General features: G+C 39.8%; 1 protein-coding gene across 2 annotated transcripts in view; it reads right to left on the bottom strand.

Annotated features, from left to right (window-relative positions):
- Positions 1 to 589: 589 nt before the first annotated feature.
- Positions 590 to 23,766, bottom strand: part of Smad4 (SMAD family member 4) — a 63,298-nt gene continuing 40,121 nt past the window's right edge. The window contains exons 11-12 of one of the 2 annotated variants that reach the window (XM_040737637.1): positions 7,732 to 7,870; positions 590 to 6,405 (exon numbers count right to left, since the gene is read on the bottom strand). In XM_040737637.1, coding sequence (XP_040593571.1) covers positions 6,194 to 6,405; positions 7,732 to 7,870 — 351 coding nt within the window. In that variant the 3' untranslated portion in view covers positions 590 to 6,193. 2 annotated transcript variants of the gene reach the window in all.

Below are 23,766 nucleotides of genomic sequence, written 5' to 3'. Positions count from 1 at the left end.
TCAAAAGTCAGCCAAAATTATGCAGTGAGATCTCATCTCATAAGAAATAAAAAGAGCAAAGGGCAGAAAGATAAAAATATACAACTCCCCTTCTCCTGAAATGTGTTCCACAAAGGAATTTTTTTTTCTCAGTAAGACTGACTGCCAATCTACTTCCCTCACTGCAAAGTTCAGGTCAGCGAACAAGAACGAACAAGTCTCTTGGCCCGGGGAGCATCTCTAAAACTCCATCATCAAGATGAAACAGCTGATGTAGTCATTCCAGCTGTTACTGTAGAAACACTTACCTGCTAAACAGCCTCGTCCTCTCGTGGAGCTGGAAACCGAGAGGGCAACAGTTTTCCTCAGCCCGTCTGTCTCCACTGTCCCCAACGCCTCCCAGCACCCACTGCTCGCCAGTCACCATCATCCTACTCTAGAGAGAGACAAGACTGAGGGCTATTCCAGGGTTATCTCTGGAATGCCATTATTTTCCATCTCAAAGTCACAAAGAAAATATTGATCTCAAGTATGAACATTCTTAAAGCAATCAGGAACTCTTTCCAGATGCAAGACATCCATGAGCTTAAGAAAAAGAATGAGCACATGATTTAGTTGGCTTTCTCTTTTAATCAAAAACATACTTTGTTACAGAGTTCTCAAGAAAGTTTCAACTATTTTTATTTTTAAGCCACAGACTTCAACCAGGCAAAAGTATATAGAAAGGGAGTAACCGGTGCGTTAGCTGACCAGGTTTCCCTAAAAGCACAAGCTGAGTGACCCCAGAGGAGAGAGCTGGAAGTACCACCACCAAATCTGTCCCCAACACTGCAGTCACTTCTGCCACACGGGACTCTGCAGCACACCAGTTTTCATCATCTATAGGCAGTCATGCTTTTCTCTTAAGTCATATGTCCAATGCACTGAACAAAAAACCTCATTTAGAGGAAGTTTGCCAACTCCATATTTAGTCTTTTAACCACTCCAAGTCTGTGAGTCCTTCTACCAATGACAAGCAGCCTTAGGAAGAGCAGCTGGTTTCATCCCTTCGTCACCAGCTACCCCAGAGCTGGCCTCTACCAGGACTCTCCAACCCCTAGCCCACCCCTAGAAAGGTTCCCAGGTCCTTAAAAATAACAAACTCAGTTATTATACTCATCCAAGAAGGCTGGAAGAGAACTCTCTGAAAGGAATGATCCAGCCAAAAGTTGTCTAATCAAAATGGATACAAAAGAGGCAAAAATAAAGTGAATAATCATTCACCAATACAGTTTTCCATAGCATCAATTAAAATATTGACATAATTCTGAAGACCTTCCTGTTTTGAGCATAGAAGAGTTAAGCAACTGAAGACCCAAAGAAAGGACCTCTAATATCACTAGGCATTAACAACAGGATTTCAATCCATTAGGACAGTGTCACACACCAACTTGACAGTCAGAATGTCATGACTTAGTAGAGCTTTTAGATAGGCTTTGAACAGAGATCATGGGAAAATGAAATGAAGACTCCCCCACCCCCAGGTGTCTATGTTTCACACTGTTCTTACTGCAGCCCCTAAGGTGGTGCTAGGCCTTTGGTTAAAAGTAAGTCGTAAGGACATATGTAACTACTTGTCCACAGAAGAACAGATAATGAAAGATGAAGCCTAGTCTCACTGAGTAACAAAGAAATAAGCAAGAACCCCCCAAACAGCAGAACACAGGTAAAGAGCAAATGCCAAACTGCTGCAAGGCGGGCAAGGTCACTTAGAAGCCAGAGCTGGCAGGACAGTCCAACCCCTCATTTCACAGGAGAGGCAGCTGAGGCCCAGGAAGGGAGACGACTTGCCAAGGACACACTAAGTCAGAAATACAAGTGCCACCGTCCTAGTCCAGAGCCACATATTTTTCGGTTGAACAGGATCGTGGACTCTGGGCCTACTGAAAAAACCATCTGAAGCAAACTGTGAACACAGAGAAATGATTGTCTTCATCAAAATTCTCCTCGGTCCTTCCCACTTTGCAAAAGCAATAAAAAGCTTCATTCATTCATTTCCGTCTGATGCTAAAATCCCTGAAAACATCAGTCATTACATCAGCTACTCCGTGGGGCATGGTATTAGACCCTCCATTCGCATAAAGGCACCTATAGGTCAGAAGTATCTATAGAGGAAGGCGGCCAGAGTGCGGGTCACCAGGACAAAAAAACAAGCAAGGATGTTGTGGTTCGTGGGTGCCTCTAGCAAACAGTACAGCTTTTATGAGTGAATTACGTGGAAACTAAGTTTTTAAAACATTGGGGGAGGGGGAGGCTATGGGGCTATGAATATGACTCAATTCTATCTACAACAACCATATAAAGCTCATCAAGAAGCAATCAAATCAATGCCAAATAGCAATGCACCAAAGTCCTTTTCAACCCTAACAGGGCCATGTCCTGGGTGAACACTAATAATGTGGTTCCCTCAGTGAAGCAGTTAGGAACAATGGATTTAAAACACTAAGGAGAGGCACACTAACAAACCACTCAAGAATTGGTAGCTGTCAGAAAGGAAGATTAGGAGAATTCAAAACAAAAACATCAAAAACTACAGCAATCTTGGGCATTTAGGAAAGGCTACATAGTGCTGTCTATCTCAGAGGTCCAGTGTCCACAGAGACAGTAGAGAGACAGAAAAAAAGAAATGCTATACCCAGTATATTCTGATTTGCTAAATAGCTTCCACTAATAAATGGCTAATTTTTAAAGTTTTACTGCTTAATAAGGCAAGATGATGGAAACTTTCATTCTTGAGTAACACCAGATAAATGACCTCGCTGCATGGACAGTGAGTGCTAGGGAGGAGGCCCTGCCAAGGGCGCACTATGATAAGGCCACTGGCTTTTCCACACTTCTTAATGCATCACAAGAGAAGAAACTGCTTGTTATTAGAAGGGAAAACTGGAAAGGCTTGAACAAGAGTCTGCTAGCCTGTATGACCATGCAAAGGAGGATTTCAGGGGCTATTTACAGATCACTATGTGTAGCAAGATGAGTTTGTCTTGGGGAGAGGGGACACATTTTTTCACACTGAGGTACAACCTGCTAGTCTCCACCAGGCCCACCTATGAGAGTTGTTCCTTGACAAGGTTCATGCTTGATTTCACTGTAGTAATCTAACCCAAGTCTTTACTACTCTATCATTAAATAAAATGCCAGCGACGAAAACAGCAACCTACAGAAACTACCAAAAAGAACTCTGGCCAACTCCAAATAAAACTGCTCCTTCCAAGAGGTTTCAACTAATGGGACAACAAATTAAAATAAAAACAACTAATGAGTGACAATCAGTCAGTTACTAGCAGACCAGGAGTAAATACATTTCATCTCTACAGATACTTCACAAGCATTTCAGAAAGACTCTCTTCTCCATACTGTAAAACCTCCGAGTTTGCTTTGCCTTCAAAGTTGCTAATACAAACACCACCGTTACCCACAAAATGGGATTTTTAACTTTGAAACACAGCATAGCTTAGTCATGTGTTGCTGGATTTTTCAGGTATGTCCCCTAAGGCAGCTCATCCTATCTGTGAACCTGAACTGCTTATAGAAACAACGGGTTAGGACAATACAAAAAGATGGTGCTTGTGGAAAAGCAAGTGCATGGCAGTGTTTATCACCATCTTTGTCAGCAGGGGCAGTAAAGTGGAGCAATTAAGGTAGACTATCCCACAAAAGAATCTACTTCCAAGCAAATAAAGGCAATACCATTAAGGATTCCCTTTAATCATGCACAGAAAGGCACAAGACAAAAGTAGAATGGGTTTAAACTGGGTGGGCCTACTTCATCTGTCACTCAGCTTCCAGTCAAATGTAGTCTTAGGAGACTTGAGCTATGAATCCAAGAACACCACCCAGAACCACACCCACATTGCAATCAGACTCTGAGAACTACAGAAACTACTTTATCCTCAAATGGACACAAAATGTTTAAGGTTAGGCAAGTTTTTTAAAGTCTCGCTCATCAAAGATGGCAACTTCTAAGGAACAAAAGGAAACAGTTTATAAAGGCATAGGACAGTCAAATTACAAGTATCATCAATAACTAGAAGTAAATTCTATGGCTCTTAGTAAGAAAACCAAGACAGGTGGCTTGGCTCTGAAGAGACACTTCTTAGCAAATATTTCCCACATACTTTATGAAGATGATTAAACATGGAAAACTTTCCATAAGTAGAAAAGGAAGCATCAAGTTGTACCACTGCATGGACAATGTTCTAGTCAGATAACCTGGATTTCAAAAAGTCTGTTATACTAAAACTCTTCCCTCTCACTCCTATTCCCCATCCATAGTAAAAGGGATCTAAAGACAAGTATTTCTAGAGAAGGTATCTTTTTATAATTCTGCCAGTATAATACTTAAAAAAAAAAACGTAAACTTACACAGACAATAAAAGTACTTGTAAGTATTTAAGAGTAGAAATGACCTGGTAAAGAAGCTTTTTAAAAAGACACGGTGTGAAAGTTGGACTGAGATGTCCACTCCCATCACAGCGACACTCAGTAGTCTCTGGAGCCCTCTGAAGTAGGCTGCGGGGACTTGATGATCACTTCAGCATAAAGACAACTGCTAGACAAGGGTTTCCAGAGCCCAAATGCCTACTGCACTGTAAAATTTACAGAAAACTCTCAGAGCAAAGAATAAAAGTCTCGATGATTTTGATTTTATTCACACTATTTATCCCAGGTCTGTTTTTTGCTACAGTAAAATAAAAGTTCAAAAAATATCCAACTCTACACATGATACATAATGTACATGGGAAAGTCCTGGTAGAGTGTGAGGGGAAAACCAGAGCTGTACAATCCAACTGGCTGTCGCCTGTCATTTAGTAGAAGGTGTCTTGCCACTGAGATTGGACTCAAAAGTGCAAAAGGAAAGCATTTAAAAACAAACCTAGAATTCAACTTTGCATATTGAGACTCAGTTTTATTTACTCTACTAACTAGGTAAAAAGTATACATGTTGTGTCTGTGGTACAGTCAACGCATCAGCAACTTTTCTACTTCAGTCTCTACACAAAGTCACTGCTGACTGATTGATGATGTCAAACAAAGGGCTTAGAATAACCAAAAGCTATAAAAAGTTTGCAGTCTTGCCCCAAGATACAAAAACTGAATTTTAAACAATGTCAAAACATACATGATTTAAACAGTATATGAAAAAAAGTCACACATCAAATCAAGTACAAAAATATCCAAACTACCTATTATGAACTGCAATGTTTCCATTATTCTGCACAGTATTTAACATAGAATTTAGCAGTTTCCAAAATATTCATTATTTTAGTTGAAGCACTGCCATCTTGCAGAACAGTGGAGCATCAGGCAGAGCAACACTACTTTTAGTGTTTTTATAAATACAAAACCTTCTCCCTGTGAATCAAGGGAAAGAAATCCCCCCTAGGCTTTTTTTTTTTTTATAACCAACCATGTGCCTAGAAATATAGAAGAATTCATCTACTGTTTAACAGGGCAAAAGTACACATCTTGATAATGGTCATCTATTAGGGCTAAAAATGTAATTTTAAATCGCATTTCTTTGACTGATAATTGTAAGGAATTGTCACTATGCACACAGATTAGTGTTTTGTCTTGGGGGGGAAAAAAACCCTGAAATCTTCAAGGCAGTATGAATTTAATTCACCTTCACTTTTTAACTTGCAAAAAACATTCTGGATAAAAGGTTGATAAAAGATTTTTTTAAACATAGTGAAGTTGCTTTCAGTAAAACTGACTTGCCCATGTGGCACTTGAACACAGTGTGTTCAACAATAACTTTGCTCACTAAGTAACAGGTGAGTAACTTTGAGAACTTCTCAGCCTTCAAATCAGCAACACTATGCTCTGCAGAGGAACACACCAGCGTTCTGCAAGTAAGCAGCTCACAGTCACTTAAGGGGCTGAGTTCCCAGCACTGGAATGACCCCTTCATACATAACAACCAGTGAAGATTTAGCAAGAATTGGTTCTTCCTGATCTTCAAGCTCTGAGCCATGACTGAAAAGTTCTAAAATAGAAAAAAAAGTTTCAATTCAGTTTCTGTCTGCTAAGAGCAAGGCAGCAAACACATCTTTCAACCCCTTATGAAAAGACAGAGTAGAACAAAAATGCAATAGATCTTCAGATTATAAACAGGGTTATATTTCATAGTCCACCATCCTGAAAATGGCTAGGGCATCCATGGTGAGAGATCTCAGTCTAAAGGTTGTGGGTCTGCAATGGGCATGGTGTGAAGCACTTCATCAAGGAGCTGGAGAGCACGGTGGAGGTGAATCTCGATCCAGCATGGTGTTTCCTTGATGCTCTGTCTTGGGTAATCGGGGCCCCAGCCTTTCACAAAGCTCATCCTGAGTATGCACAAGCGACGGAGGTCATCTACACCGATGCCAGCAGCAGCAGACAGACCTAACAGAAAAAGTGTGGAAGGTGTCAGGGAGCAGTGTCATCTCTTCCCATCCTCCCCACACTCTGCTTTCCTTATTTGTTTTCCTCAGCATACAACTTCTCTGTCAAAGTGTCAAAAGTAACTGCAGAGCTAAACCTTATCAACGGGACTGAAAACTTGGTTAAGACAGTTCATATTCCACACATGTATTTTAACTACCAGAGACAATATTTCACCTGTTTTTCTCTTTAGAAGTAGAGATATAGGAGGGAATCAATTTCTGTAAAAGTCAGGGCACGTCATGGTTCTAAGAACCTAAGTGTCTGAACTGCCACACCAGAGTAAGCCATGACCGACAGATAATCAGACACTCATCTACTTGGCCCCATTGAAACTTCTCAGTTGACTTGCGTCTGTCTCTCAGTTTTGAGATCATAGCAGCGGCGGGGGTGGGGGGGAAGATAAAAATGCTAGTCTGAATTCTTAAGAAAATAGAACATGTCTGTCTATAGCATTAAAACTAGCAAATGGTTTAGATCTCCAATCTTTTTAAAGTGAATTAGTGATTATGTCTTATATACACCTAAATGGTAAACTCCTGAACATACGTCACAACAGACTCTGTATCTATTTTTCCAATCAGAACATACAGTCATAGTCAGTCCACATTATCAGTATTACCATGAAACTAACGGGAGAAATTTGCAATGTGCTGTGGCGAAACCTGCAGGTTCACTGCAGTTTCCTTAGCCAGTGTGATTTGCTTACCACACTGAAGAAGTTAAGAACAGGGGTTGAATGAATCACTAGTTATGCCTTCAGACGTGGAAGATGGGTGCCACGTGTTTCCATCATAAAAGTCTATAGTCAGGAGTTTAACTCTGCAGTAAAAAATTCCCCATCAGTGTGAAACCTGGCACAGTTCGATCTTACCCTAAAATTAAAAACTCTACCAATTATAAAATGCCACCCTCATTTAGTTCTCTGTGTTCAGCATACTATTTCTAAATGGAGATGTCCAGTTCTGAAGCTGCAATAGCTGTTCCCATTAGCATAAAGCCTAACACTGTGATTAACCCCTTGGCTGGTGAGGCAAAAACTATAATAAGCATTGGCCAAAGAGGGGAAACCCAAGTATGACAACCCCCTTTATCAGCTAATGCAAACAGGCGCCTATCCAGGCAAAGAGAAATTACTACAGAAGAAAGGTTTTTTACAAATTCAAATGTTATAACCCAGTAAAAAAATTTAATTTCTATTATTGCTTAAAACAATTGATCAACTGAGTGAGTCAAGATTAAAAGCCACTACTACACTTTGAAAAGAAAAATAAAAAATATACGTACTGATTGCTGGAGCTATTCCACCTACGGATCCAGGACCAGGGATGTTTCCTGCCACAGCTGCTGCCTGGGCAGCAGCTGCAGCTTGTGCAGTGGCTGCCTGCTGCTGCATCTGCCGGTGACACTGCCGCAAATCAAAGACCTTTTAAAAGCAAAAGTGTAAATTTAATATATGAGTCTAGCACCAAAGACTACATTCGTCAAAAGCCAACATGTAATACACCAACAACTCAGAATTCCATTTGCCTCTCACAAGAAATTCACTAATTATGATGTTTGTAAATTTCAGGGCTTTCCCAAAGTACCCAGGTTTGATCCTCAGTACCCAACACAACACGTAACTATGTATATCTCCAGTCCCAAGGGATCTGATACCCTTTTCTAGCTTACAAGGGCTCCAGATACTCACATGGTACATAGACATATATGAAGACAAAGCACTCAGACACATTTTTCAAAAGAAGTTTAAAATCTTTATGTAGATTGCACAGTTTAGAGATCAGCAAGAGGCACATTTCACTGCCTAGAAGGAAACATGTGGGCCAGCTGTCCCTAGCTTTGTGAGAACCACCTATCTGTATCAAATGAACACATAAGAAACTGCCCATCCTTTCAGAGCCAAATTATTGGTTTTCTTTAGGCTAGAAAGGAAAGCTTTGTATATCCAGCCAACGTCTTTGACAACGCTTGCAATTTGGAAAATAGCAAACTGCATTGTCACTATATAAGAAAACATGTAGATTTTAGTTAATACATTAGAAAGATTGTTTGTATGTGCATGTTTCTGTGTGTCTACGTGTATGCAATGTGTATTCAGATGTCCAAGACATCTAGAAGAGAGTGTCTGATTCCCATAGCTAGAGTCACACAGGGTTGTGGGACACCTCATATGGATGCTCAGAACCCAACTTGGACCTCTGGATGCAACAAGCACTGAACCACAGAGCCATCTCTCCAGGCCTCAATCCCACATCTTCATAGGAAGCATACTTTAGCACCTACAGCACAGTATCAAAACTAAGGCTCCCCTTTAAATGTTCCAGAGAAGGAATTTTTTTAAAGGTTAAACCAAACAACTATAAAAACTATTTTATTTAAGTGATAGTTATATGGAATTTTATGAAAATTGTTTCTATTTTCAAGTTTTAAAATATTTATAATTTTGATCACCAACAAGTTACATACACATGCTGTTTCTTAACATCCTTAGAGCCTATTCAGGAAATAGGAATATTAAATACACATACTTTCAAATGGGAACTATACAGCTTGCTGTTAACAGATGTTATTGTTTTGCTTTAGGTCTTCCTAGTAGTCATTTTTCTTTCAAGTTGAATTAAGGATGACTCAGTAAGTCATTTCTCATCAAGAAGATAAAAAATTAACATAATAAAGAAGGGCTCATGGCACGTTACCTCCTTTTTTTGTGTAAGTACTGGAATGTTATTTCAATAATCAACAACTTATGGGTAACAAATCACCTCCTTACCTGAGAAAAAGTATTTGCATTTTAAATTTTACTTCTCAAAATAACTCTTGCCATTTTAATAAGCTGTGGAAGAGTCCACAGAATGAGTGCCAGGCTGTGAGAGAGGATCAGGCGAGGCAGGAGCAAGGCTATGCACTGGATCGCTTTAGCTTCTGGCTGTGTGGACTGACTTGTATTTAAAACATAACTAATTCTTTAAATGTGGAATGCAGATAACCCAAGTATGTACTACTCTATCACTGAAATAAAGAGAAAAAAAAGTGTACATAACTTTCTACTCAGGAATAATAGGTTTGGAACCAAATCCATAAATTTTCTGATGTTTAAATTGTCTTAACCATGGTACTTAAATGTGAATCATAAAGACATGCAACAACAATACAACCTCTCCAAAGAACAAACCGTAATCCCATTTATTTATTCGTTAACAGGGTGTTCATTTTCTAAAAATGAAGAAGCAAAACCTTTCTTAACTGGCACACCTGAAAACAGACCCGAGAGCACCCTTCCAGACAAACTTGACAAAGTCAAAGTCAAGTCCTAGGATCAGAAACTTGGCAACGCCTAGAACAGAAGTGTTACTTTCTGCAGTTCCCAAAGGTTTCTTGGATTCTCAACTGTGCCACTGGGTTTTATCTTTAGAAGGCATTAGCTGGCACAGTAGGAAGCATGCTGAAACCCTTTCCTATCTGAACAGCTCTACACAAATTGGACATTGAAGAAAGGAACTGATACACTTCACTTCTTAAAGCAGTTCTAGGTTCACAGCAAAAATTAACAAAAAGTTCAGAATTCCCGTCTTCACCTACATCAGCCTCATTTGTTATGACCCATCAATTCTACCTTAACTTAACCATTATGAACAAGTCAACACTTGATGTCTAGGGCTCTTGATTACGTACATTCTATAGGTTTGTACACATGCATCATGTCACATATCTACCCCCTCACACATTATACAGAGTACTTCCAATGTCACAAACCTGAGCTCTGCTTTTACTCATCCCTCCCATAACCTCTAATAACCACACATCATCTAACTGGTTTTGTTTCTTTCAGATTACATAGTTTAGCAGTATTAACTTCATAATAATAATTAATTTTTCTGTGTCTTTTCCTAGTTTGACAGTTAGTTTATTTTTTAACCCTGAGTATTCCACTTTCTAATACAGCAGTGTGTAAGCCTTCACATACTGATGGACATGCTAGCTGCTGTCTTTGACAATTGTATATAAAGCTATTATAAGCACTTGTGTGCTCTGGTTTTTGTACACGTGTATGTGTAGACTTAAATTTTCAATTCACTCTGGTGAATGTCTAAGGGTATGATTGCTGAGTATCACTGTATGGGAAAAATGCTACGTTTTATAAGAAATTTATATAAACTGTCTATTAATAAACAAGCTATTCCATTTCCTATTCTTACCAGCAATGAATGAGATTCATATTCCCCAGATTTGATACTATCAATATTTAGGATTCTGACTACTCTAATAATTTTATGGTAGCAATGACATGTTTATGATGCCTGATTACCATGTGCATCTTATAAAAAATTTTTTATTTATGTGCATGTGCGTGGTGTGTGAGTGTGGGTCACAACAGAGTGCGAAGGTCAAAAGAGAACATGCAGGACATGGTGTTCTCCTCTACTGGAAGGGCTGAGAACTGCACTCAGGCTGCCAGGCTTCCGTGGCAAACACTTCACCTGCAGAGTTGTTTGTTTTCTAACTGTTGGATTTTAAGTTTTTGCATATTTTGTTAAAAGTCCTATTAATGGTATCACTGAATCCCCATCTCTGGTTTGTCTTCTTACTCCCTTTACACTGCTTTTCATAGAACGGAGGCTATTTTGTGCTTGTATGTACTACATGTGTACATATGAAAGACCCCCAGAGTGTGGAGACCCTCACTCAAGTCTTGGGATAAGCCGATGCCCCAATAATTCAAGAGAGACCGTTCTTGCTGCAAGCACACGAGGTTTATTCGGGGAACCAGTGCACTGGGGCCGAGCTCATGACCCTCGCAGGGGCAGAGGAATTTGACCCCTAGTAACTGCAGTCAGGAGTTTTTAAAAGGGAGAAACCGAATTGGGGAGTTAGGCAAACATCATAAAGGATGAGAAGTTAAATGATAGCTTATGTCTTAACAGGAAGGTTATCTCAAGCAAGCATTCTTTGGGCATTGTACAGTTAAACATTGAGCAGGAATGTGGTGAGCTAGTTCCTGGATCAAGGAGGGTTATCTTTTAAGTTTATCTTGAGGTCTCCGGTTTCTCAGGAGAGGGCAGAAGGGCAAGTCACTCTGTGATGGGCTAGTCACTAGGGGTCTAAAAATGTTGAGTTGGGATCTCTCACATACATGCTCATTATTGTGTTTGTATGTATGCACATATATGTGTAGGTGAGTGTAAAACGTGTACAGAGGTCAACATTGGGTATCTTCCTCAGATTCTCCTTCTCCTTCTCCCTCTCCCTCTCCCTCTCCTTCTCTCTCTCTCTCTCTCTCTTAAAGCTTACAGAGACAGAGTTTCTCTGTGTTAACAGTCTTGGCTGTCCTGGAACTCACTTTGTAAACCAGGCTGGCCTCGAACTCAAAGAGTTCTGCCTGCCTCCACCTTTCTAGTGCTGGTTGGGATTAAAGGAGTGCACCACCATGCCAAACTCTCTAGCTTATTTTCTGAAACAGTGTCTCTCATTGAGTCGAGTTATCCACCTATCTCTGCCCTAACAGAGTTAGGGCTACAGACCCAGGAGGAGGGCTCACTATGTAAGTTGTGGATAGTGTAGAACTCACTATGTACATCAGAGATCTTCCTGCCTCAGCCTCCTAGTGCTGGACTAAAGGTATATAAACATAGGCTTAAAAAAGGCTCAGCACTCCTCTCTGCCAACCACGAATCATTAAAAATCAACCAAACAATCTTCAAATATGGGCACAGTACAAAATATATGTTATAAAATATCACAAATTCAACTGAATATATAGTACACCAGTGGAATGAATATTTCAAGAAACCACAAAAATGAAAAATGATGACACAAATCTGAAGATAAATATGCTGCACCAGACACCTCAGTAAACCTGTTCCCATAGATCATTCATGTGAACTATACTACTAAGACTAGAAAAGAAAATTTTCAGCCAAGCTATAAAACATTTGTAGGACCTGTGTTGGTTACTGGCTTCCCACAGTAAATGGTTGACTATATATACAGCAGCTCTTAGTAGTGAATGGTAAATTAAATGCAACCATTGAAATGGCACCATCTTCCATTCACAATCACCTAAGTTGTTGATAGAAGTAATTCAAAGAAACCAAAAGTTGTTAAGTATTTTTGGTCCATCACTCCTAAGTTAATGAACAACTTAATTATACTTTCATTTATTTATGATCATGTTTTCCATAGTTACTGTCATGTAAGTTTATTACAAAGTCATTACATACACATGTGAGTATAATATCTTCAGTGCATTATCTTTCATTCAAGAGCCAAAAGTTGAATTTTTTCATAAGGCTAAATTATATTCTGCATCAACTTGAAATAACATCATCCTGGAAGGAGAAACACACAGTGGTGTAGTATGTATAACACCTGAGTACCAAGACTACATAAAGGACTTACTAAGCTATCTGACCTAAAGATAGTGATCACAATATGGGCCTAGAATGGTACAATACTTAAGAACACTTGTAATTCTTGCAGAGGACCAAGGTGTGATTCCCAGCACCCACATGGTAGCTTACAACCATCTGTAATCCCATTTTCCAGGGAAACTCGACACTTTCTGCAAATACTAGGAACATGCAGCACACATATATATGCTGGCAAAAACACTCACACATACATACAAAAAAAAAGAAAAAAAATCAAACAAAAATAAGATTTTTTGTAAAATGTTCTAGCAGATTGTCCTGGTTAGGGTTATTACTATTGCTGTGATAAAAGACCATGACCAAAGTAACTTGGGAGGACAGTGTTTATCGCTCTCGGTTCCATGTAACAGTTCATTATCAAAAACAAGGAGAGCAGAACTCATGAAAGGCAGGAGCTGATGCACAGGCTATGGAGGGGTGCTGCTTGTTGGCTTGCTTAGCCTACTTTCTTAGAGAACCCAGGACCACTAGCCCAGGGATGGCACCACCTATAATGGGCTGTTCTCCTCCTCCCCATCAATCACTAATTAAGAAAATGCCCTACAGGCTTGCCTGCAGTCAGATCTAATGAAGGCATTTTCTCAACTGAGGCTCTCTCAATTGAGAGGATGACTCTAGCTTGTATCATGCTGACATAAAACTAACAAGCAGTAAATTACTTAAAATCTGGCAACCCTTACATGGAGACAACACATGCCATGGTCACAGGACCAAAAAAAAAAAGCTCTCCCAGTGTTGGAAGATGCCTGGCAAGCAACTGGAGAACTGTCGTCATAAACACTGTTACTGTGAGTACAATACAGCTGATACAACTGACCTCACAGGCAAGATGTGCCTATTGGTACAGCAGCTGCAAGTCTGTTATGAAAATAACCAACCACTTTCTCATTATGTTCGAGAGAGACTCTACAGGGGAATTCATGTCTGGTAGCTGGGGAAGATCAGAGACCCTAGTGGGGAAACTACTGCTATTTCGCTAAATGGATGTAACATGCCCATCAAATTGCCTTCTCAATACCTACATTTGTGCCCACACATTAGTGTTGCCATCAACTTTGTTCAGAAAAACTTTTTGCAGTAGTCAGTGGTAACCACAGAGACACATAACTGATCAAAGTGCCAAGGATTAATCAACTACTGGATGCTATTCATAAATAGGAAATCTATATTACCATCTCCAGTGTTCAGGGAACAATACAGAAGGAGTCAGGAAGGATGTAAGAACTAGAAAAAGAGGAATGATGTTGAGTGCTAACTTTTGAGCACTGACATGGCAGACACACTCTTAACTCAGGAGCTGCAATCATCTGTACAAGATCTACACATGATTGGGCCCATTAATCCTGTCACTGGGGAGGGGGAGAGGGGCTCACGGGGTCTCAGCTTTACAGCTAATGCCTGTTGAGATATTTTCTCCAATGGGGCAGCCACTGTAAGAAACCTATGCTTCTGTAATCAATCCTAATGAAACACTAAGTCACATATAAAAAGATGAAAATACATCACCCATATGCATGAAAATTATTATGTATAATTAACATACCCTAAATGATATGAGTCTTTTTTCTAGAATAATCTAAAAGGTTTGGGGATGATTATATAATTCTGTGAGTACACTAAATATTCAAAATGGATGGCTTGTATGACATATGAATTAAATTTATCTCAATAAAACTGTTGAAAGCCCGGATTCCCAGGACTAAAACAGACCTTATTTCTGGAGGTAAAGGCAAGGTGACTGGAGAGACGGCTCCATGGCTAAGAACAGGCACTGCTGTGGCAGAACACCCCCGTGGCACATCACAATCAACTCTAACTCCAGTTCCAGGGGATGACGCCCTCTTCTGACCTCTGCAGACACACCAGGCACACAGGCAGTACATATACACACACACAGGCACTCAAACACACACATAAAAGGAAAAAAGAAAAAGTCCTTCCACCCCTTTAAAGTAACAGAACAAGGCCACATAAAGAAAAAGGAGAGAAAAGAAAACTTGTTTCATTTACATTTTAAAAGCCTGTATTAAGAGGCTGGAGAGATGGCTCAGAGGTTAAGAGCACTGGCTGTTTTCCAAGAGGTCCTGAGTTCAATTCCCAGCAACCACATGGTGGCTCACAACCATCTGTAATGAGATCTGGTGCCCTCTTCTAGCATGCAGACAGAACACTGAATATGTAATAAATAAATCTTTTAAAAAAGCCTGTAGTAGGGCACGCCTGTTTTCCAGTGTTCAAGATTTAGAAGATCAGGAATTCAAGGCCATCCATTGCTACATAGCTAATTCAAGGCAAACATGGGATACATGAAGCCCTATCTCAAAAACCAAAACACTAATAAATTTGTTTAACTTGTTTTAATTCTACAGGGAAGTATCTCTGTGTGTATGTATTCCTCAGTGTGTAGGCACTTCTTCCAGAGTTTTACATTTTACAATATCTGCATACAATTCACTCTAGAAACATCAACCCTGGTGAGAATCTACCTGGACAACAGTAACTTGAATATATCCTTTTTTCACTACTGCCAAAAGAATTACCAAATAAGAAAATATCAGTAGTTCAATTTAAGATTTAGTTACACCTGTCTAGTAAATTATTCTCAAGAACATAAAATAGTTGTTAAAAAGAAAGAATTCTTGCCAGACATAAAGTCGTACACCTTTAATCCCAGCACTCAGGAAGCAGAGGCAGGTGGATCTCTGTAGTTTGAGGCCAAATTGGTCTACATATCGAGTTCCAGGACAGCCAGAGCTACATAGTAAGACCCTGTGCCAATAAATAAATAAACAAACAAACCAACAAATAAATAACTTTTGAAATTTTAGGCAGCTAATAGGACAAAGAATATTGCTGTAATGCCAAATTTTCTGTCCCACAAGTTATTATCTATATATAGTTCATTGCAAAAATATTTGAGTAGCATAAAAATCTGTTCATTATAATGAAATACTAAAATGATTTACCAGAACTTAAACACAACTGTTCAATGAATGATTCAGGGTAGCTAAAAGAATCCAACTATCAACTAGGAAGGAAGGAAGAAGGAAGGAAGGAAGGAAGGAAGGAAGGAAGGAAGGAAGGAAGGAAGGAAACCTCATAGCAGACAGCCAAGACTGAAGACAAAACTACCACTGCCAAGACTGTAAGAGGGTAAAAGACACAATCCACTTGTTTGCAGAATGAAAAGGGACAACAGTCAAACCTGCACCCACTGTGAGACGCATATGCCAACGAATCAAGTACTAACAAAATAGTTTGACAGTCAGTTCAGAAATGCCCCTAGGAAGAAATATTGCCCACAGCAGAGGTATCAAAGAAATGAAGCCAAGGGAATTTAAGCCTGTGCACACCCAGAGATAGGAACTCCATTTTCCCAGAAGACAAAGTCTGCCTGCCTCCTAATTTTTAAGATTTGTTTCTAAAATGTGGATTATGGTGGCAGGCAAAATTGCCCTATAAGAAAAAGTAATGAGAGGAAATGTGTTTGGTTGAATGTAACTGGTCTCAATAAGCTCATAGGGAGCAGCACTATTAGGAGACGTGGCCTTGTTGGAGGAAGTATGTCACTGTGTGGGTGGGCTTTAAGGTCTCCTATGCTCAAGAAACACTTAATGTATACAGACCCCTTCTTGTCACCTAACGATCAAGATGCAGAACTCTCAACTCCTTCTTCAGCCCCATGCCTGACTGCATGCCACTCACCAAGATAATGAACTGAACCTCTGAACTGTAAGCCAGTCCAATTAAATGTTTTCTTTATAAGAGTTGTCATGGTCATGGTGTCTCTTCACATCAGTAGCAACCCAAACTAAGACCGGGGGGGAGTAATTCTTTCAAAACACATTTAACAACCAAACAAATTGGAGTACAAATCATAAAAATTCAATGCCACTAATAGATCAGACAAAGCCCTGCTGTGATTCTAGCACCCATTAAACTGGATGTAGTATCTTATGCTTATAATCCTGGGACTCAGGCCAGGGCAGGGCAGAGGGAAAGAACCAGCAGTTCAAGACCAATCTTGGCTACTTAACGAGTGTAAGCCCAACCTGGGCTACCTGAAACCCTGCCTCAAAACAAAAACAAAAGAGTAATACAAATGACATAATATAAAAATTCCTTATAGAAAAGTTACAAAACACAAATAAACTTCTAATGGAGTATTCTACAAGAAAACTACATAATGATGCAAATGCTGTGAAACCATTCCATGACAAAACTTAATAAAAAAACAAAGTATGAGGAGAAGCAACAACTGGTAAAATCACAGTTGTCAAATTCCGTAAATAGATGGGAGTTGTCATTTTCTCTATACTTGGCATGTTTCTAAGCATCACAGAAGGGACCAGGTGGTGGTTCCCATGTGTAATCAGGATTTCAAGGCCAAGTAGGGCTATACAGTGAAACATTATCTCCAAACCCCACCTCACCCCATCCCAGGCATTCTTTGACTGAACTGTGACTGAAATGATATCGAGGGTTTGCCACTATGAAGTCCTTCCAGCCTTTCAGAGGCTGAAAAATCTGAAATTGAAAATATACTTAAGGACTCAGGGAAGAAGTGAGTTTGAGCCCCAGCCTCCGGTCTGACTTCTGCTTGTCCACTCTGGGATCTCCTGGTTTGAGGACTACAGGTAGGTTAACTTGCCCCCAGTGGAACAAGCAACCGAGAGCCTGCTGACAGGACTGTGCCAGTCCAGCTCCCACCCACTGGGAGAGAGAGAGTGCCTCAGACCCACCTGCACCCACTGTGAGAGGCATCAGAGTATCAGACCCATCTGCACCCACCAAAGAGAACCTTGGACCCATACCAACCAGGAGAGGAAGAGAACCCACCTGCACATACTGGAAGAAGGCATGGGAAGATGCAATGTAAGAACACATTCAACAACAGAAAAACCAATATGATGCTACCAGAGTCTAGGGACACTCTACCAGCAAGACCTAAACACCCCAACACAGATGAAGAGGAAGAGAATGACCTTAAAAACAACTTCATGAAGATGATAGAGACCCTAAAAGAGGAAATGAGAATATCCTTTAAAGAAATGGAAGAAAAGACAAAAAATTGCAAGAAACAATTCAAACAGTGCAATGTTTGAAAGCTGAAACAGAGATTAAAAAAAAAAAACACAGTCTGAGGGAATGCTGGAATTAGAAACCATAGGTAAACGATCAGGAACTACAGATGCAAGAATAACCAACAGAATACAAGAGATGAAAGAGAATCTCAGGCGTTGAAGATACACTAGGAAAAATAGATACATTGACCAAAGAAAATCTTAAGTCCAACATATCCCTAACACAAAATATCCAGGAAATATGGGACACCATGAAAAGTCCAAACCTAAGAATAATAGATATAAAAGAAGGTGAAAAACACAAAACAGTCCCATAATTAAAACCCCAAACATACAGAATAAAGAAAGAATATTAAGAGCAGCAAAGGAAATAGGTCAAGTAACAGATAAAAAGCAAACCTATCAGAATAACACCAGACTTCTCCATGGAAACTCTGAAAGCCAGAAGGTTCTGGATACTCTACCAACACTAAGAGACCAAGGATGCCAGCCCAAACTAATAGCCAGCAAAGCTTCCAATCACTGTAGATGGAGAAAACAAGATATTCCAGGACAAAACCAGATTTAAACAATATATATCCATTAATCCAGCCCTACAGAAAGTCCTTGAAGGAAAACTCCAACCTAAGGACGTTAACTACACTCACAAACTCATAGGCAATAGATAATTCCACTTTAGCAAAAGCCAAAAGAAAATGCGGGGTAAATCCACACACACTACAGTCAAAAACAACAAATCAAAAACAAACAAGAATGAACACTTAATGCTCCCTAATTTCACTCAGTATAAATGGTATTTGTTTGCAATAAAAAGACACAGACTAAGAATGGATATGAAGATAGAATCTATCCTTCTACTGCATACAAGAAACACACCTCAACTTCAAAGACAGATATTACCTCAGAGTAAAGGGTTGGGATAAGATTTTCCAATCAAATGAACCCAAGAAACAAGCTGCTGTAGCTATCCTAGTATCGAACAAATTAGACTTCAAACTAAAATCAATCAAAAGGATGATTTCATATTCATCACAGGAAAAGTCCATCAGGATGAAGTCTCAATTCTGAACATATGCCCCAAACACAAAGGCACCAACATTTGTAAAAAAAAAAAAAAAATTTTAAAACTCAAATCACACATAAGACCTCACACATTTATAGTGGGAGACTTCAACACCCCACTCTCATCTCTCATCTCAAGACAGGACCACCAGACAGAAGCTTAACAAAGAAGCAAAAGAACTAACAGAAGTTATGACCCAACTGGGTTTAACAGATATCTATAGAACATTCTATCCAAACACAAAAGAATATACTTTCGGGGCCTGGAGAGATGATTCAGAGATTAAGAGCACTGACTGCTCATCTAGAGGTCCTGAGTTCAATCACCATTGCACATGGTGGCTCACAACCATCTGTAATGAGATCTGGTGCCCTCTTCTGGCATGCAGGCATACATGCAGACAGAACACTGTATACATAATGAATAAATAAATCTTAAAAAAAAAAAGAATATACTTTCTTCTCAGCGCCACATGGAACCTTCTCTAAAATTGATCACATACTCAGCAACACAGCAAACCTCAATAGGTACAAAAAATTTGGAATAACCCCTGTATCTTATCAGACCGCCATGCTTTAAAGTTAGAATTCAACAACAGCACAAATAACAGGAACCCTATAAACTCATGGAAATTGAACAATGCCCAATTGCACCATTCCTAGGTCTAGTAAGAAATAAAGAAAGTAAAGACTACCTAGAATGCAATGAAAATGATGACACAACACACCCAAACTTATGGGACACTTTGAAAACAGTACTTAGAGAAAAGTTCAGAAAACTGAGTAATCACATGAAGAAACTGGAGAATAGTCACACAAGAGAATTAACAGCTCAACTGAAAGCTCTAGAACAAATAGAAGCAACCTCAACCTGGTTGAGTAGAAGCCAGGAAATAATCAAACTGAGGACTGAAAACAATAAAAAGAATCAATGTAAAGAGGAGTTGGTTCTTCAAGAAAATCAATGAGATACACAAACATTTGCCCAAACTAACCAAAAGGCAGAGAGAGAGAACATGCAAATTAACAAAATCAGGAATGAAAAGGGGGACATAACAGACAATGAGGAAATCCAGAGACTCTTCAGGTCATACTTTGAAAACCTGAACTCCACAAAATTCGAAAATTTAAAAGAAATGGACAATTTTCTGGATAGATAACCACTTACCAAAATTAAATCAAGAATAGATAAGCAATTTAAACAGACCTATAGCCCCTAATGAAATAGAAGCAGTCATCAAAAGTCTCCCAAACAAAAAAGGCTCAGGCCCAGATGGCTTCAGTGCAGAATTCTACTAGAAATTCTAAGAAGAGCTAATATCAACACTCCTCAAAGTGTTCCACACACAGAAGCAGAAGGTTCATTGCCAAACTCTTTTTATAAGGCTACAATTACCTTGGTTCCCAAACCACACAAAGACACAACTAAGAAAGAGAACTAGAGACCAAAATCCCTCATGAACACTGATACAAAAATACTCAATACTGGGAAATCAGATCCAAGAACACATCAGAAAAATCATTCACCAAGATCACACATAGGCTTCATCCCAGGGATGCGGGAATGGTTCAACATGAAAATCTATCCATGTAATCCACCATATAAACAAGCTGCAAAAGAAAACCCACATGATCATCACACTAGATGCTGAAAAAGTCTTTGACAAAATCCAACACTCCTTCATGCTAAAGGTCCTGAAGAGATCAGGGATAACAAGAACATACCTGAACGTAATAAAAGCAATATACAGCAAACCAACAGCTAACATCAAACTAAATGGAGAGAAACTCAAGGCGATTCCTCTAAAATCAGGAACAAGACAAGGCTGTACACTCTCTCCATCTCTTCAATATTGTACTTGAAGTTCTAGCTAGAGCAATAAGACAACAAAAGGAGATCAAGGGGATACGAATTGGAAAGGAAGAAGTCAAACTTTCACTATTTGCAGATGATATGATAGTTTACATAAGTTACCCGAAAAACTCTACCAGGGAACTCTTACAGCTGATAAACACCTTCAGCAAAATGGCAGGATACAAGATTAACTAAAAAAAAATCAGTAGCCCTTCCATATAAAGACGATAAATGGCCTGAGAAAGAAATCAGAGAAACATTACCCTTTACGAAACAACAAAGTATCTTGGGGTAAAGCTAACCAAACAAGTGAAAGACCTGTATAGCAAGAACTTTGAGTCTTAAATAAAGAAATAAAAAAATACCAGAAAATGAAAGATCTCCCATGCTTTTGGATAGGTAGGATCAACACAGTAAAAATGACAATCTTGCCAAAAGCAATCTACAAATTCAATGCAATCCGCATCAAAATACCGGCACAATTCTTCACAGACCTAAAAAGAACAATAATCAACTTTATATGGAAAAACAAAAGACCCAGCCAAAACAACCCTGTAGAATAAAGGAAATGTCTGGAGGCATCACCATCCCTGACTTCAAGCTCTATTATAGAGCTATAGTCCTGAAAACAGCTTGGTATTGGCACAAAAATGGACAGGTAGATCAATGGAATCGAATTGAATACCCTATTATTAACCCCCACACCTACTTAAGTCCAAATGGATAAAAGACCTTAACATACATCCAGCCACACTGAACCTCTTAGAAGAGAAAGTTGGAAGTACCCTTCAACAAATTGGTACAGGAGACTGCTTCCTGAACATAGCACCAGTAGCACAGACACTGAGATGGACAGTTAATAAATGGGACCTCCTGAAACTGAGTAGCTTCTATAAGGCAAAGGACACAGTCAACAAGACAAAAAGGCAGCCCACAGAATGGGAAAAGATATTCACTAACCCCACATCTGACAGAGAGCTGATCTCCAAAATTTACAAAGAACTCAAGAAGCTAGTCTCCAAAACATCAAATAATCCAATTAAAAAGTGGGGAACTGAACTAAATAGAGAATTCTCAATAGAGGAGTCTAAAATGGGTGATAGACACTCAAAGTGCTCAACATCCTTAGCCATCCGGGAAACGCAAATCAAAACAACTCTGAGATACCATCTTACTCCTGTCAGAATGACTAAAATCAAAAACATCAAGGACAGTTTATGCTGGAGAGGATGTGGAGAAAGGGGAACACTTCTCCACTGATGGTGGGAGTGCTAACTTCTACAGCCACTTTGGAAAGCAGTATGGCGATGACTCAGGAAAATGGAAATCCAGCAATTCTACTCTTAGGCATATACCCAAACAATGTTCATTCATACAAGGACATCTGTTCAACTATGTTCATAGCAGTATTATTTGCAATAGCTAGAACCTGGAAGCAACCTAGATGCCCCAAAACTGAAGAATGGATAGAGAAAATGTGGTACATTTACACAAGGGAGTACAACTCATTGGAAAAAAAATACAATGGAATCTTGAAATTTGCAGGCAAATGGATGGATGGTACTAGAAGAAACCATCCTGAGTGACGCAATCCCCAGTCACAAAAAGACAAACATGGCATGTACTCACTCAAATATGGATTTTAGACATGGAATGGGATTTCCAGCCTACAATCCACACCGCCAGAGAGGCTGGGAAACAGTGAGACTCCTAAGAGAGGCATGTATGGTACCCTGGAGATGGGGAAGGTGACAGGATCTCCTGAGTGGAATGGGACCATGGTGGGAGGGGAGAGGGAGCTGGGAGAAAGACAGGGAGAAGAGGAGGGGAAAGAAGGAAATGGGGGAGCAGGAAGGTTGAGTCAGGGAGGAGTAGAGGAAAGCAGGATGAAAACTACCATTATAGAGGGAGCCATTATAGGTTTGAGGAGAGATCTACAAGGAAGACACCAACTGGCAACCTAAGGAGTAGTGTGGGAAGGCTACCTTAAATGCCCTTCCCAGATAATGAGATTGATGACTACCTTATATGCTATCTTAGAGCCTTCATCCAATGCCTGAAGGAAGCAGAGGCAGACACCCACAGCTAAACACTGACCTGATCTCCTGGAACCCAGCTGCAGAGAGGGAGGAGTGATGAGGGGTCAAGACCGGGATGGTGAAACCCAAAGAAACAGTTGACCTGAACAAGGGGGAGCTCATGGACCCCAGACTGACTGGTGGCTGGTAGGACAACATGGGACTGTCCAGACCCCCTGAACGTGGATGTTAGTGAGGAGGCCTTGGCAATCTACGGGGCCTCTGGTAGTAGATCAGTATTTATCCTTGGCGTACGAATGGACTTGGACTTTAGGAGCCTATTCCATGTAGAGGAATGCTCTCTCAGCCTGGACACATGGGGGAGGGCCTAGACCCTGCCCAGGATGATACGACAGACTTTGGGGATCCCCTATGGAGTGCCTCACCCTCCTTGGGGAGCAGAGGGGGAATGGGGCAAGGGAGTTAGTGGGGGTCAGGGGAAGAGGGGAGGGAGACGGAGCTTGCATTGACACGTAAACAAACTTGGTTCTAATTTAAATAAAAATAAATTGAAAAAAAGAACAGAAAATCTACTTAAGCTCATTGGGCCTATTTTTGTCTTTCCCAAAGAGTATATGTTAAAAATAAAACTGAAATGTGTTGAATATGTATAATCAGTATACCTCTGGCATCTTAATTTGCAGTTTTATGAGAGGCTAAGTGGTAGGGCAGGTGTCTAGCACTGAAAAAAAAATATTTCCCCTTGAAAAACTGTTAATTTTAGAATTTAGGACTGTCTTCCATAAACCCCTCAACACCTGCTAAAGTGAAATTCTAGAGTTTGATTTTTACCAATTTAGTGTTAAAGAACA

Source organism: Mesocricetus auratus, unplaced genomic scaffold, assembly GCF_017639785.1.
Source record: "Mesocricetus auratus isolate SY011 unplaced genomic scaffold, BCM_Maur_2.0 Super-Scaffold_6730, whole genome shotgun sequence".
Classification (NCBI taxonomy): Eukaryota; Metazoa; Chordata; class Mammalia; order Rodentia; family Cricetidae; genus Mesocricetus; species Mesocricetus auratus.
This window is presented reverse-complemented; position numbering and strand designations above follow the sequence as displayed.